The following is a 16425-nucleotide window of genomic DNA, read 5'->3' on the forward strand; positions in this document are numbered from 1 at the left end:
CTCTAGCTAGGACATTTGTTGGAGGTTAGTTACATGGACCCAGACATAAGTGATCAGGGACCAAACGGAGCAAATCTGGGCTACTGCAGGCTATCTTTGCCCATGTAAAGAGGAACATCTTACCTGAGCACCAGAGAAGAATTCAAGTCATATATATCATCTCGGCCACAGTGTTTACTCCATGATTAGAAATAGTTGTGTCTGTGAAATATGGCCTTCCCTGAGGCCGCTTCTGCTAGTCTCAGGAAATTATCTTTGAAGATTTTGAAGGGGATGATGTTTTCAGATGATTGGCTTTGTCTTGTTTAGAAAGCAGTTTTCTTTAGGTAATACTTATATCCTGCCAATACTTATTTAAAATTACAAATGGCACCAGTCTGGCAATGAATACCACTACAGAAATAAACAGCTGATAGGGCTTCCCTGGTGGCGCAGGGGTTGAGAGTCCGCCTGCCGATGCAGGGGACAGGGGTTCGTGCCCCGGTCCGGGAAGATCCCACATGCCGCGGAGCGGCTGGGCCCGTGAGCCATGGCCGCTGAGCCTGCACGTCCGGAGCCTGTGCTCCGCAACGGGGAGAGGCCACAACAGTGAGAGGCCCGCGTACGGCAAAAAAAAAAAACAAAAAAACAAAACAGCTGATAAACATCAGATCATAACTCTGACAAGCATCGCAGTTCTGTAGTGCTTTTCCATCTTTAGAGCATTAATTAAGTAGGCCTCAGAATAGCTCTAGAAGAAACATGCCTGCAGGGCAATCACTCAGCACATAAATAAAATCCAGGGAGTAGATCCTTGTGTTCTGCCTCAAACCATAAAATAAATTATTTTTACCTCTTTATAATTTATTCTCCCTCCCAAAAGAAGGAATATAAGCAGGAAATAGAGAGAAAAAGACAGGAAAGATAAAGAGGAAAAAGGAATCACACACAGAGATGAGCAGACGCAGATACCTAAGAGGTTGGTGAACCAACAGAGGCCCCTGGCTCTCTCCCAGGAGCCAAGGCTGGAGATGCCTCAAGCCAGACGGAGGGCAGTGGGACAGAGGAGCTAATGCAAAGTCTGTGAGAGGCCTGGAGAGACAGAAGATGGTCAGCTCTTGGGGTGAGAGGCACGTGGCCACCCTCAGTCTAAGAGGCCATGGGTAGGGAATAGGTTGGAGGAGAGCTTTCTTGTGGTGCTTTTTTGCCTCCCTCAGTTTGGCCCAGGTGTACTGCTGCCTGCCCTGCCTCGTCATCATCAGGAGGGAGGAAACAAGCAGTACCCACCCAGGGCGGGCTGGCTCGCGGGATAATGTCTGTGGAGGCTGGCGTGGAGAAGGGTAACCACTGTGCCTGCTGACCTGCTGACCCCGAGCTGTCCCTGCTTTCCCACAGGCCCCTTCACAGGGCAGCCGCCGGCAGGTTAGGATGGGAGCAGGAACGGTGGGGCTGGGGGGCGGTGGATGAGGGGCAGGAAGGTAGAAGTAAAATTAGATGGGCAGGGACTGGACCCCTGGAGGGGGGTGAAAAGGGGCATGGTCAACTCAGAGGCTCTCCACCCTTCCAGTCCCTCCTTCTTCCCTGAACTCCCCTCACATTTAGCTCCTCCCCTCTGGAGTTCACGCTACGACCCTAGGTAGCTGATAGCCCAGGAAATCAGAGCTCATGGGAGAAAATAACAACAGATCTACAGAGGGAAGTTACGTGAGAAATGTCAAACTGAATGACCTTTACCAGATGTAGTAGAGTTAATGAACAGGAAGAATAAGACTTCATGACAAGCAAAGTGAGCATCCTGGAAGAGATGTGGATAGGAGGACGTTGTTCAAATGAAACAGGTTACAGCTATAAAGATGAAAGATGAAGCAACTGGGAAATCCCAGATTTAAAAAATAATACTGTTTACATAAAGACCTCAGCAATGGGTTGGACGTTAGAATGAATAATGGATCAGAGAACTGGAGGATCGTGTTGAGGATCTACCTAAAGAGATGTAGGATATAAAGAGAAAAATTAAGAAATTGGGAGCACGGACCCAATTATGACATCAACATAATAGGGGTCCCACAGGAAGAAAACGAATGGAGAGAAAGGAATATCTGTAGAAATAATGCTGAAGAATTAAGAACAGCCATTTCCCTGGCATCCTGGGGTGTTTTTTTAGGACTTGTTGAAAGCTACAACCTTAGCTGGGCTACCTCCGCTCATATGAAAACAGAAACTGTAGTGTATGTACTGTCAAATACATGCTTGACTCCAAATAATGTCACAGATAAAATCCTCAAAGAGAAACAAATACATGGAACAATTAGCAAATATTACAAAACATGAAAATATGATGTAATTGAGCACTAAATTGGGTAGTAACAGTCCTTAAGTTTTATGATATTAAATGGCTAGATTAGGGCGAGTTAGGGTCTTCAGGACATACCTGATTTGACCTCAGTTCTTGTGAAAAAAATATCACAGCATTTCCCAAAGTGTGTTCTATAGAACATTTGTTCTGTAGGATAGTCTTGGTGTGGCATGTGAAAAGGATTACAAATGTAGTGGAATTTGGCCATGTTTTAACTGCCCAGTATCTGAACCCCATTCCTATATGTTTTGGGGAAATTCCTCATTTCATGAGTCTCTGCTGGAGATAGAGCTCCTTCCACTAGGGAAGCAGAACAGCGGGCATCTGCTATCTTGAACACACCCCTCCCAACCCCACCAAGCTCAGGCTCGGGTCTGTGGCCTCGGCGCTACCAATCAGATCGGCTTTCCCCAGACTTTGAGTTGGGAGCCAGTGACGCAGGAAAGCAGCTGTTCAGCAGCAACAGAGGCAGCACTGGGCGTCCAGGGATGGCCATAGCAATGGGGTGGTAGCACTTAAAACCTTCCAAAGGCTTTCTATTGTCCTTAGAGTAAAGCCCCAACCTCTCTAACATGACTTTAAGACTCTTCAGGACTATCATGGCCTTTCAAGCACCTCAGGCTTCAGCCAAACTGATTTTCCCTTAATTCTTCAAACTCGCTTCTTGCCTTCTCTCTCTCTCTTTTCCTCCTTCCCTCCTTCCTCTCTTTCCTTCCTTGTGTCTGCTACACAGTTCCCTTTGTTTGGACATTTCTCTCGCTCTGCCCACATTTTTCTGGTTAATTCCTACTCATCCTTTAGGAAGATATTCCCTGGAAAGTCTGTGCCATGCACTTCCACAGCAACTTGAATATTAATGCACTTGCTTGTTGAATTGGCATTCCATGTGTAAACCTGTGATCTCAGTGAGGACAAAAGGCTATGTCTACACTGCTTAGTAATGTATCTCCCATGCCCAGAACAATGCCTGGCACAGGGTGGGGAGTCAAATATTTATAGAATGAACAAAGTTCATCCTAAAGTAGCTAGAATCTAGACCGTGTATTGTTCTATATTCCTGGCCTGCCAATCATTAACCTCTCTTCACTGTTTTCCCATGTTTTTATTGGAATTGAAATGTTTAAAATAAAATTTAAATCATAGGCCAAAAGAGGAAAGAGTATATAAATGTATTTCTGTCCAGATTATTGTTGGCATAATGAAATTGGTGAGATGAGGTCTGTAAAGCATGATTCTTAGGAAAGTGCTCTGAATTGTAATCATTTTGTAATGCTGAGAATCTAAAAGAATAGGGAAGAAATAGCTCCCAAGGGGTAAACTGCTCTTTTCTATGAGATGAATGAGCTGTTCCAGGAAAGCTGGAAGCCAAGCTGTGAAAGGAAATTCATATCCTATGTGAGATGGACAGAACCCTCTCTTCTGCCCGGGGGCAGGTGGGCTTATAAATGTGTCTCCACACGTGGAAAAAAGACAGTCAATAACTGATTGATTGGTGAATGCGTGGGAGTGGAAAAGCACTGCCCCAACCCAGAGCCCGGATGGGACAGCTCTGCCTTCTGCTCTGCCTGGTGCTCGGCAGGTCACAAAACACAGGTCACCCATAGTCTAGGGAGGTGGATAGTTTGGGTGTTACTGTTCCCATTCTACAGTTGAGGAAACTGAGAATGTCCAAAGTCACCCAGATAGTAGACGTAGTGCCAGAAATAAAATCCAGTTATATGTATCTTTCTGCCTTATAGCATAAGTTTACAGAAGATGGTTTTCCAAGGCTACATCAGGCAGAGGGAATTTTAAACAGTCTCATCAATAACTACAGGAATTACTTTAAAGCTTATCTTTAAAATAAAAAGTATAACCTGTGATTAAAGCAGCTCAGTTCCCTGCAGTAGTTATAAAACTTGTGGGATGAAATGCTTCATTTACTAGGACTTTCCAGCCTCTAATAAGAAAAGGATTCAGAACTGCAAGGCCACTTCACTCCGGGGAAGGTGTTTTCATACAACAGTCACATAATGGACTCTCCCAGCAAGCCTTCCTTCATTCAGCATGAAGGCTCTTGGCAGGTGGGTACAAGTTGGAGATAAGCTGCTGGTCAGGGAAAGGTACAGATCTGTACCTGAATGGCTTTATTCCTTAAAAATTCTACAGATCTAATGTTATAGGTTGATTTATGTCCCCACCTCCAAAATATATGTTGAACCTCTAACCCCTGGGACCTGTAAATATGACCTTATTTGGAAGTAGGATCTTTCCAGATGTAATCAGATTAAGATGAGGTTATTAAGGTGGGCCCTGATCCAATGTGACTGAAATTCTTATAAGAATAGGGAAATTTGGACACAGACATGCACAGAGAATAGGACAGAATGTGAAACAGACACACAGAGAGAATACCGTGATGACAGAGGCATGAGTTGCAGTGACGCAGCTGCAAACCAAGGAAGCTCAAGGATTGATCATCACCACCAGAAACAGCAAGAGGCAAGAAAGGATTCTACCCAGAGTCTCAGAGGGAGCGTGGCCTGGCTGAAATCTTAATTTCAGACTTCTAGTCTCTGGAACTGTGAGAGAACACATTTCTGTTGTCTTAAGAACCCAGTTTGTGACACTTTCTTACGGCAGCCCTAGGAAACTCACACACCTAACAACACGGAATCTAGGCTGGCACATTACTGTCCAGTGCAGTACTTGCTTCATCTTCATATTTCCTTTCCAGGGAAGAGCAATGGAGAAATGAGTCATGTTAATCAGACCAAAGACAATGTAAAGTTTTCCAGCTGGCTGCACGTGCGCAAGGTGGGTGGGGAGGTGGGCAGGCTATAATCGGTGAAGTTAGTACAAGCAGGTCAAGCACTAGTAAGGACAGACTATATGAGAGCATGTTTTGGAGACTGTTTGCCACTTCCTTGAATAGCAAAGAACCTGTACAAGGAATCTCCTGGCAGTCCAGTGGTTAGGACTCGGCACTTTCACTGCCGTGGCCCAGGTTCAATCCCTGCTCGGGGAACTAAGGCCCTGCAAGCCACGTGGCCAAAAACAAAAACAAAGAACCTGTATAAAATGTATAAAATGAGGGCTGTTGCTCAGAAGTGGGCAAACACAAACGCCAGCACATCACGGCTTCTTGATGATGATGATGATGGTGAAATATTTCAGACATATACACAAGTATAGAAAACAATATAACACCAGTGTACCCACAACTCAGCTTACAAAACAAGAAGACAATTATAATTCCCTCCTTACCTCCACCCATCCTCTTCCCTCATCCCCCAAAGTAACCATTTTAGGGAGACAGTTCTTCATAGGTCTCTTGATTTCTGCACATCTTACAGGAAGGCAATGACTGAAATTTTTCTACATAGTTCTTTCAAGGACATTTGTATAGTGAACACCGCAGAAAATAGAGGTGGTGTCCCTCCCTGGGGAAAGTTCAGGCAGGCTTTCTGCCCATGTTGTGACCAGACTAATAATGTACTTGCTTCTAACCCAGGAGTCTGGGTCTTCTATCAATATCTAAGAAACTGTGGCAACTGGGGTTAAGTCTGAGATCCTTCCAAGTTTTTGAAAACAATTGTCTTGAATTTGGTGTGTATTAATTCCATGTATATATATTTTACTAAAGATAGACAGAAAGATAGATAGATATTATTTTACTAAAGATAGATAGAAAGATAGATAGACAGATATTATTGTTTTGCTTGTTTACAAAGTTTATGTAAATAGGATCATACAACCTGCTCTTTCTCTTAATTTATCTTCTTCAGAGTTATCCACCCTGATCCATAGTCTTCATTTCATTTCATTCTTATTCATGACTTTGTGTAAACTTAGGAGTGGAAATGCTGGGCTGTAATGTGAAGTCGCCTTCAGCTTTAGTAGATATTGCCAGCTTGTTCTCTGAAATGGTTGTACCGAATAACATTCTCGTAAGCAATATGCAAGAGTTCCTATTTCTGTCCATCCTTGTAAATGTGGTATTGTCATACTTTTGAGTCTTTACCTTCTGACGACTGTAAAATATTCTCATCCTTTCACATGTTCTTTGGTCATTCTTCTCTTCAGTTGCTGTTTACATCCTTTACCCATTTTTCTATTGGGCTATTGTGTTTTTCTATGAGTTTTTAGGATTCTTTATACATTCACAATACTGATATTTTGTCTGTTATATATGTACAAATAACATCTCCTATACTCTCCCTTCATTTATGGTGTTTATACACCTTCTTGATGTCACAGTAGAAGTCTACATCCACAATGGTGTTCAGTGGAGTCAGGGATTCAAAATGGTGATGATAGCATGATCTGACCAAGCATTGTGTGGAGACTGGGCTGCAAGAAGCTTGGGTTCTAGTAATGATACTTCCATAGCTGAGCATCCTTGGGGAAGTCATATCACCTCTACGTCTGGGGCTCCTCCTCTGTAAATGGAACCTTTGGACTAGATGATCTCCCTGAGTACCTTCCCAGATGCAAGGTTCTCTAATGCCATGAGTCAAGGTCATGTGCGCCAGGCAGGCAACAGCAGGACCTATGTGAACCTGCTCACATTGCTACTATAGTATCATCACATTATGCTTTCGATGATAACACCATCTGTCTCTCTGACTAGATGATGAGCTACTCAAGGACAGGGTTCCCTTTAGTATATCCTTAGCACCTCCCATAGCTCCTGACTCAGTGACTGTTTGAAGAATGATGGAGGGAGCATGACAGGGTAGGAAAGAGGGAAGGAAGGAAGGGAGGGAGGAAGGAAGGACAGACAGAAGGACCAAAGAACCTAAACACCCCCAAAATACACACCCAGTGAACATAACAGGTTATTAAAACAGTTACCAAATAACATTTGTATGTAAAAAAAATCATTTTCTAACGTTTGTAACATGAGGAAAAGGAACGTTCCATTAGCAAATACTATGGTAGCTATCTTACAAGTGGAATCAGCTTTTCAAGATCACACCAGAAAACAATGGTGTGCCTAATATGGAAACCAGTAATCTCTGATTCTTAATCTGATATTCCAATAAAGCCTACAGTCTCATTATTTTAGCAAAACCAAACTAGATTTTGAATTAAACTCATTTTCACCCTCTTTCTGCAACAGAACTCTATTATTTGTAATTTTGAACTTTTCCCTACTGACATGTTCTAAAAGATTAAAAAGGGACTCTCTAAGCTTTAAGACCTTTTGTAATTGTGATCTATATAATATCAGAGTTGGGAGTACTTAAATAATTCTTCCCTCATAGTTATAATGCAATTCTCTGCTTGTAGTAACATAGGAGGAGAACAAGATATATGTAATAAATGTGCTCTTTTTGTCATGACAACAGGAGGGAAAATCTTGGCTCTTAAGAGTAGTCTGGGGAGATTGGGATTGACATATATACACTAATAGGTATAAAATAGATAACTAATAAAATCTGCTGTATAAAAAAATAAATAAAATTAAATTAAAAAAGAAACAGTAGTCTGTTACAGGGTATCAGGGTCCATTATGTATTGTCAATACCTTCATTTAGTTTTGGCTTTACATGGCTTACTTCACTGCTGCAAATGTAATCCAACTTTCCCAGTTGCATATTGGCCTCTGGAAAAGCAAAGCAACATGTGAACAGGGCTTTATATCCTTTCCCGGGGGTGGTGCATTACCTGGTCATCTTGAAAAACTGCCCAGTGTTTTCTATTTCCCACTCTAATATATTGTTTTTGCAATTTATTATGCCAGTATCTCTGAGTTTTTAAATTATAATTAGTAAGATCATTATTAAATAATAATAAAAAAAAAACTAAGTGGGTTACAAGAGCCAGACCAGGAATAAAAGAGTGTGGAGATAAAGAGTGGAGTGGAGTGGAGTAACAATCTGCCCTGCTCTGCTCGCAGCAGACCTCCTTCCTGCTGGCCCAGTTTCAGCCCCACCAGACACACTAGCTTCCAGACGTGCTAGTGACATTGGTGATCTCACGGTTGTGCATCTCATAATAATGGGAAGTTGGCAGGCTGCTGACAAGATGGTTTCTTTGGAACAGTACCTTCCAGAGTATGGGCTTCCCAGTACTTCCCAGAGTATGGGCTCCAATCCACATGTATCAGAATCCCCTAGCATGCTGTTAAAAACACATTATTTTTAAGTTCTACTCCTGATCTGCTGAATCAGAAATGATGAGGGTGGGTTTGAGAGATTCAAATGCTAAAAAGCACGCTAAAATTTGAGAATCACTGCCTTAGAGTGACATGTAAAAAAAAAAAAAAAGGAGGGAAATCCCTTCTGGAACTAAGTACCTAAGAAGGAAGGAGAAGACTGCAGCCTAGGTAATGAAAAGGGAAGCAGACAAGCAAAAGATGAAGCTGGCCTAGTTCACAGCTTTCCTTAGGTTTTTACCTCAGTTCTGACTGCTATAGATTTAAGCCGGACAAAAGTGTGCTCTAAACACACGTGCTGTAAGTTGGTGTTTGTGTTATGAACCTCAAAAGTGAGCCTGCTTCTAAGTTAATTCATTTTGCCAGCACCAGAGATGCCAAAGGTGAAGTTTTCAGCTTTGCAGAAGAGTCAGGCAGGTAAACTAAATGTTAGAATACTGAGAGATCCATGTCCACAATGAGACACCACTTCACACCCACATAATTACAATCTAGAAGACAGACAATAATAAGTGCGGACAAGGATGTGGAGAAATTTGAAACTTTTACATTGCTGGTAATGTAAATTGCTGGAATGTAAAATGATGCACCTCTTTGGAAAACATTTTGACGGTTCCTCAAAAAGTTAAACATAAGAGTTACCATGTCACCCAGCAATTCTCCTCCTAGGTATACACTCAAAAGAACTGAAAACACTGTAAAGCACAGGGAACTCTATTCAGTACTCTATAAAGACCCATATGGGAAAAGAATCTAAAAAGAAAAAAGGAGTGGATATATGTATATGAATAACTGATTCACTTTGCTGTACACAACATTGTAAATCAACTATACTCCAATAAAAATTTTTAAAAAAAGAATTGAAAACACATGTTCACACAAGAACTTGTTTACAAATGTTTCATTGCAGCATTATTTGTAATAGCCAAAACGTAGAAACAACCAAAATTTCCATTAACTGAAGATTAAACAAATGTTGTATATTCATTCAATTAGAATATTATTGAGCAATAAACAGAAATGAAGTATTGACACATGCTACGACATGGAAGCACCTTGAAAACATTATGCTAAGTGAAATAAGCCAGACACAAGAGAGCATATATTACATTATTCCACGTATATGAAATATCCTATGTGAAATAGACAAATCCATAGAGAAGTTAAATTAGTGGTTACCAGGCACTGGGGAAGGAAGGGAATGAGGTGTGACTGGTAATGGGTACAGGGCTTCTTTCTGGGGTGATGAAATTATTCTGGAATTAGGTAGTGGTAATGGGTGCACAGCTCTGTGAATATACTAAAAACTACTGAACTATACACTTTAAGAGTGAGTTGTGTGGTATGTTATCTATATCTCAATTTTTAAAAGTGACCAAGAAAAACGGAATAAATTTGACTGCATGAAAAAATGTTTTGTGCTTGTCTGTAGAAAAAGCTAACTTCTATTTTCTTCTACTCACCCAGTACTTCTGACATTAGATTTATGGATCTTCCACACATTAAGCAATTTTATGTGGGTGGGCGTCCTACAATTCAATCCAGTTCTGACACTGTCTACCTGATGTTTGCATCACATCTCATAGGTTAAGGCTCAGTCCCACAAGACTGCCTACCTCCCACTTCAGATGCTGATCACAAGTCCAGGCTGTTACCTATGCTCTGACCAAACAGCTATAAATCAGAGGTTCCCAAGTCCCCCTCCTCAGGTTTGATTAATTTGCTAGAGCAGCTCACAGAACTCAGGAATACAGTTTATTTACTAGATTACTATAGTAGGATATAACTATAAAAGGATATAACTTAGGATGAGCGATATAGAAGAGGTGCATAGGGTAAAGTCCAAAAGTGTTCTGAGCACAGAAGCTTCTGTCCCCATGGAGTTGGGTTGCTCCATCCTCCTGGTATATGTATGCATTCACCAACCTGGAAGTTCTCCAAACCTTGTATTTTAGGAATTTTTATGGAGGCTTCATCATTTGGGCATGATCAATTATTAACTCAATTTCCAGCCCCCTCCACTTCCTGGAGGGTGGAGGTAGAACTGAAAGTTCCAATCTTCTAATCATGGCTAGGTCTTTTGGGTGACCAGCTCCCATACTGAAGTTATCCAGGAGCCCACCAAGAGTCTCTTCATTAGAACGAAAGAGACTCCTGTCACCCAGAAAATTCCAAAGGATTTAGGAGTTCTGTCAGGAGTCAGGAATAAGACCAAATATTAGAACAAAATATGCCACTAGTGCTCTTATCACTTAGAAAAATACAAGGGTTTTAGGAGCTCTGTTCCAGGGACTGGGGGCAAAGGCCATATATATTTCTCTTATTTCACAGTGGTATTAATATGCTGTATAGAGGTAATCAGAGGCCACATGTCCCCCCAAAAGAGGGACACCCACTTATTTGATGGGATGGGGACATATCAGGGAAAACATCCCAAAAAAAGGACTTTAGGGATGAGAAGGATATTGAAAGGCCAATCACTGGGGACAGAGCCCTTTTGAGAAACAGCAAGTAATTGGCCATGTGAGGGATTGGCAGGCAAAGAAACTAGAGAAGAAGGCAATAATCAAGAAAAGCCCAGAGCAATTCAGATCAGTGGAGAAAAGATGGACTTGTTAATAGGTGGTGCTGGGACAACTGGAGAGCCATATTAAAAAAAAAAAGATAAAATTAAAATCATTCTTCATACCATATGTTAGTATTAATCATGGAGGGATAGGGATTTAAGTATTAAACATATGATACTAGAAGTATAAAGTACTAGAAGAAAATACAGGCCTCAGTAACCTGGAGTGGTGAAAACTTTCTTGACTAATTCCAAATCCAAGGAAAAGATGGAGAAATGTATTTACTTGAATCTAGTCAAGCCTCTAGCTGTAACTGCCAGTTTACAGGAAACACAGGGGATAAAGGAACCTGTTCAATGAGACCACAGGGTGCAGTCAGCAAAACCTAGTATGTGGGTGTTTCAGGTTTGTACTGCTGCTCTGTGAGCTGCTTTCTTTCACAAATAAATGCCCAAAGGCGGGGGCGGGGCGGTTACCTTTAGATTAAAAGAGATTCAAAACACATATCCACCAAATGCAATATGTGGATCTTGTTTGTACTCAAAATTTAAAAGCTGAAAAAAGCACAATTTTTTCAACAAATGAAGAAATTCAAACACTGTATGGATATTGGGTGATTTTAAAGAACTATTACTGATTTTACTGAGTATGATAATGGTAATGTGTTATGTTAGAAAGAAGAGGCCTTGTCCCTTAGAGGTACAGATTGAAATATTTACAGATGAAAAGGTATGATCTTTGGTATTTACTTTAAAATAATCCAAAAATGATGTGTGTGGAAAATGGAAGGTGTAAATGAAAGACAATGGTACAATTTTTAATAATTATTAAAGCTGGATAAGTACATGAGCATTCATTATTCTATTCTATATTGTCATAAAAGTACTATTCCCGTTCCTTTGGAGGAAAATCTGAAAGTTCCCAGAGCCACTGAAGGCCTTTTCAGCAGGAGAATACCAAGATGAAAGTGGCATCTGAGGGAGTATAGCCCTGGGGATAAGAAGACTAGATAAGGTGCTGTCAGGGAGGGTCACAGTGATAAAGGACTGGACGAGGATTGTCATTGGTGGGGGAGGGGAGGATCTGGGTGTGAACACTGTGTAGAACTTGATGACCTATTGATGGAGAATGCTACAGAAGTAGGAATCAAGGATGACTCAGGCTCAGAATAATGGCTGTGAGGTGAGGCCATTCAATAAGCAAGGAAATTCAGAAGAAATGAAAGTTAGGGGCGAAGGAAGTGACAGGTGCCACTTCAGACAGGTTGAGTTTGAGATGCCTGTGGAACATCCAGCGCTTGGGGAAGAGGTCTGCACTAGAGACAGGGTGTCGGCAAAGATCAGCTGCAGCATAATTTCCATGGAAACATGTAGAGCACAGGCACAAGAAAACGCTCCCTTTGTGAGCAAGCACTTCCTGTCTAATTATAAATTACTCTTGGACGGTTTTAACATTAAAAAACTAAGTGTCTTAATCAAGAATGATATAAGATATCCAAATAGTAATAATCTATGATTCCCATGCTATTCTGCTGCCTCTCAGTTTCCATTTTGAACATGTCATAGATCTTCAGGGTTTCACTGCAAGCCTTTCTTGCTTCAATTCTTTCCCCTAATAAGGTGTTTTCAAGAGAACACTAGGGCTTAAATTCATTAGGGGAAAAAAAATCTCATACGAAAGACCAACTTTTTCTTACTTTGTCTTTTTTCTATTGCCTACAGTATTATGTATATATAAAAAAAAAACTGAAGGGAAACACCAAAACCATCTAGATCCAGGGGCACAATTCAATTTCCTGTCTTTTAAACAGCCATGATAGTGTTCAATCCTTGGGGTGACACATGTATTCAAAAGAAGCCACGGATCTGCTGATATCAAAAAGCATTTAGTGTTGGGGATTGATCTATGCCTTGGAGCAGGGCAAAGAGAAGACTCTTCAGCCCCTATAGTATTTGTTGCTGGGGGAGCATCAGACCATCTGCTAGACTTTAACACAATGTGGCAATAACATTTTGGTCAGAAGCACAGAATGATTTTCCAAACCAAAATTAAAGTTTGTTGGCAACTGAGGCACTTGTAGGTATTTTTTTTTAAGATATTTGTATATTTAGCATTTATATTCAGATAAGAAGAGAAGCACATCAGCCTCTTTCTTTTTCTGTTTGGGCTTATTCTCCTAATCTTGTGTTGACCGCCCAATTCAAACTCCTCAGCCTGCCATTTGAAGCCTCCATAATTTGGCTTCACCCAAGACAACTTAAATCAAAATTTTGAGGGTTGGACCCAGGCATCAGTTTTTTTTTTAATCTCCCCTGGTTATTTCATTGTGCAATCAGTGTTGAAACTGAGTATGGTTACAATATGAATGAGGAGAAGACAGCTGGGATATTTGGAGTATCTATGGTCAGCAGCAAACGTATGAATTAAAGTTTTTCAGAGCTTCAGATGGCAGCTATGATGTAACATGTCTGTGAGTGTGCGTGCGTGTGTGATTAGCATTTCCTCTCTCTCTGCCCTGGCTCGCAGGTGAACGCCGTGCGGGTGTATGTGAACAGCTCCTCAGAGAACCTCGACTACCCGGTCCTGGTCGTGGTTCGCCAGCAGAAAGAGGTGCTGTCCTGGCAGGTTCCTCTGCTCTTCCAAGGACTGTAAGTGGATCTTTCCCCGACAGCTTTCAATGTGCTAGACCTTAATTGCCCTTTTCCCTCGCGAAAGGAGAAATCAGACATGCAGAATGTTGACATATTATGTATGCTAAGTGCAAACAGTCGTCGTGGTGCCTGCATTGACCGTTCAGCTCTGTTCAGTTTCTCTCCTCTTTGAGGTTCTGATAAGCACTCTGTCTAGATTTGTAGCACCCAGAAGAACGTTTAACATTTTTGTTCTACCCAGAATGTTCTGTTACTCTTGGTTGGTTAGTGGGTCATCCACCAAGGTCAGGGCTAGGTCCCACCAACAACTTCGATGAGTGACACCTCTCCCCATTCTTCATAATGTTCACCGAGTGTACTTTCTTTATCCCATAATATTTATTGAGCGCTCAAATGATAGATGCTGGGGATACAGTGGTGGAAGACAACAGTGAAATTCCCACCTTGTGGAATCTATATTTTTGCTGTATAAGGCGCTAGAGCAGTAACAAGAACAAACCAGAAAGCATGCAGATATGGGCACATAGTACAGTGTTAAATCACTTTTGGAGGTTAATACACGTGAGGATTGAAATACTGACTCTAATGCCCTGACTTGGACTCTGGGGCTTTCTTTATGTTCATTTCGCAAAAGCTTGAAGATTGGAAAAATGGAATCAACTGGTTGTTTTATCAGTTTTTAACAGTTTTCCCTTCAAAATCTGATAACTTTCCTGACTGAATTAGGAGGATGATTTGGTAATGAAGACACCTAAGTGAACTGCACTCAGCACTCAACAGCCCTCATGTCTGTGTTATAACGTCACACAATGTGTGCCAAACACGGTAGCTCTAAAATTACTATCAGTAGGTCCAGTATGAAATTTTAAATATAAGGACTTGGAAAGAAGTTCAGGGAGAAGTGAAACGAGATGTTCTTTGCCCTGCTTGTTCATTGAGTGTCTTTCTCCTTCTCGCTGGCTTTTCTCTCCGCTGGCTGCTGCAGATACCAGAGGAGCTACAACTACCAGGAAGTGAGCCGCACCTTATGTCCCTCAGAAGCAACCAATGAAACAGGGCCTCTGGAACAACTGATATTTGTAGATGTCGCATCCATGGCGCCCCTGGGTGCCCAGTACAGACTGCTGGTTACCAAGATCAAGCACTTCCAGCTGCAGTAAGCGGGACTCCTTGTGGCCTTTCTCTGTTCGCTTGTCTGCTCTTCCTGAGCTTGTCTGTGCACGGTCCAGCTTCCTTCCTCCCAGATCAGCACCCCAGGAGGAAATCATCCACTTGGCATATTGTCTTAGCAACTTCTGAACTCTCCTGTACACAGCTGGGCAGCAGGGCCTTAGTCTGTGTAAGGGGGAAGCAGTAGGCGACTGGAGCAGAGCAGAGGGCAGAGCACCTGATAGGTGTATCTGTTCCTGGGCATCTGTGAGGGCCCCTTCCTGTCTGTCGTCCAAGCAAGTGTGACACGCAAGCACTAGTGATGGGTACTTCTGTGTCACTCACCAGTGCCACTCTCCTGAAGGAAGTTTTGGTTTTGTTTTAAGGAAGATCTTAAGCTATTTTTCTTACCCTTATTACTATTCCAGTTTTCTCCTCCTGGTTAGGAATGTATACAGGCTGAAAATAATATGTTATGTGGCTTTGAGTGAAAACTTATGACTGTTTCCTCCTTCTCCTTGCTCTACTATCCTTTGAAACCAAATCAGTCGGGATACAGCATCTCGATTTTTTTTATTAGACATGGAGTATAATAAATTCAGTGGAGGGTATTGTCTCTAAGGGATCTATTCTCTCCCAGAGGGTAGTCGCATAAAATATTGCATAAATCTGTGTGAAAATGTAAACAGAAAGGCTAAGATTATTCCTTAATAAGGCCAGAAACTTCAGGGAGTTTCCTGCCCTATCCTACTCTAAGTTCAAGGCTTCTCAAGGGTTCAAACCATTCCCTCCCCTCTCAGTGTTTTAAATAAAATTTTTTAAAATATGTCATTAAATCGGTCATATTAAAATTTTACTTTGTACTTATCAAAAGTTATCATTAATAGAACAAAAAGACAAGCCATAGACTAGAGAATATGTTTCCAACACTAACAAAGGGCTCATAGGCAGAATATATAAAGAACCGCTACAAATCAATAAGAAAACACTGGCAAGCTTTTGGCTGCTGTCTGCAGTATCACCCACCCTTCTGTGGCTCTGGCTACTTCTGGGCAAGAATCTTGGAGCCTATGAGTCTGAGCACTGCTCAGAGTGGGGGCTGGCACCCAGGTGGGTGCAAGGTTCAGACTCCGCTTCAGTGAAATAACTAGATTCTCTGGGGCAAAAATGAGGAGATCTCAGGAACAGAAACGATATTTGAGACTTTGACCTCTCACTAGAACTTTGGGACAGAGACAGAAGATCTCAGAAGGGGAATCAGTGTTTATATTTACCCAATGAAAATAAATGACATATAAATAGACTCAAATATGCCAAGTAAAAGACTAAGAATATCAAATGGGATTTAGAAAAAAAGAAAACTAAATATATGTTGCTTACAAGAGTACAATCTTTAAAAAGAATGTATAAATGTAAATAAAAAGATAGTAAAAGAAATACCATACTGATACTAAACAAAAGAAAGTTGATGTATTATATCACATTATACAAGATATTCCTTAATGCAAGGAACATTATTAGATATAGAGAGACATTCCATATTTCTAAAATAATTATTTACCAGGAAGACAAATTTAAATT

The 16425-nt window shown here is 41.3% G+C and overlaps 1 protein-coding gene across 2 annotated transcripts in view; it reads left to right on the forward strand.

The window, feature by feature from the left end:
* The window catches only part of SIDT1 (SID1 transmembrane family member 1), an 87038-nt gene that overhangs the window by 11426 nt on the left and 59187 nt on the right, over positions 1-16425 (forward strand). For both annotated transcript variants that reach the window (XR_003792406.1, XM_029215049.1), the window contains exons 2-3: positions 13571-13692; positions 14681-14851. Coding sequence is in view for 1 of the 2 variants with exons in the window: in XM_029215049.1 (XP_029070882.1) it covers positions 13571-13692; positions 14681-14851 (293 nt within the window). In the remaining variant the exon portion in view is untranslated. The remainder of the gene's footprint in view (positions 1-13570; positions 13693-14680; positions 14852-16425) is intronic.

Source organism: Monodon monoceros, unplaced genomic scaffold (genome assembly GCF_005190385.1).
Source record: "Monodon monoceros isolate NGI ecotype Baffin Bay Population unplaced genomic scaffold, NGI_Narwhal_1 Super_Scaffold_11, whole genome shotgun sequence".
Taxonomy (NCBI): Eukaryota; Metazoa; Chordata; class Mammalia; order Artiodactyla; family Monodontidae; genus Monodon; species Monodon monoceros.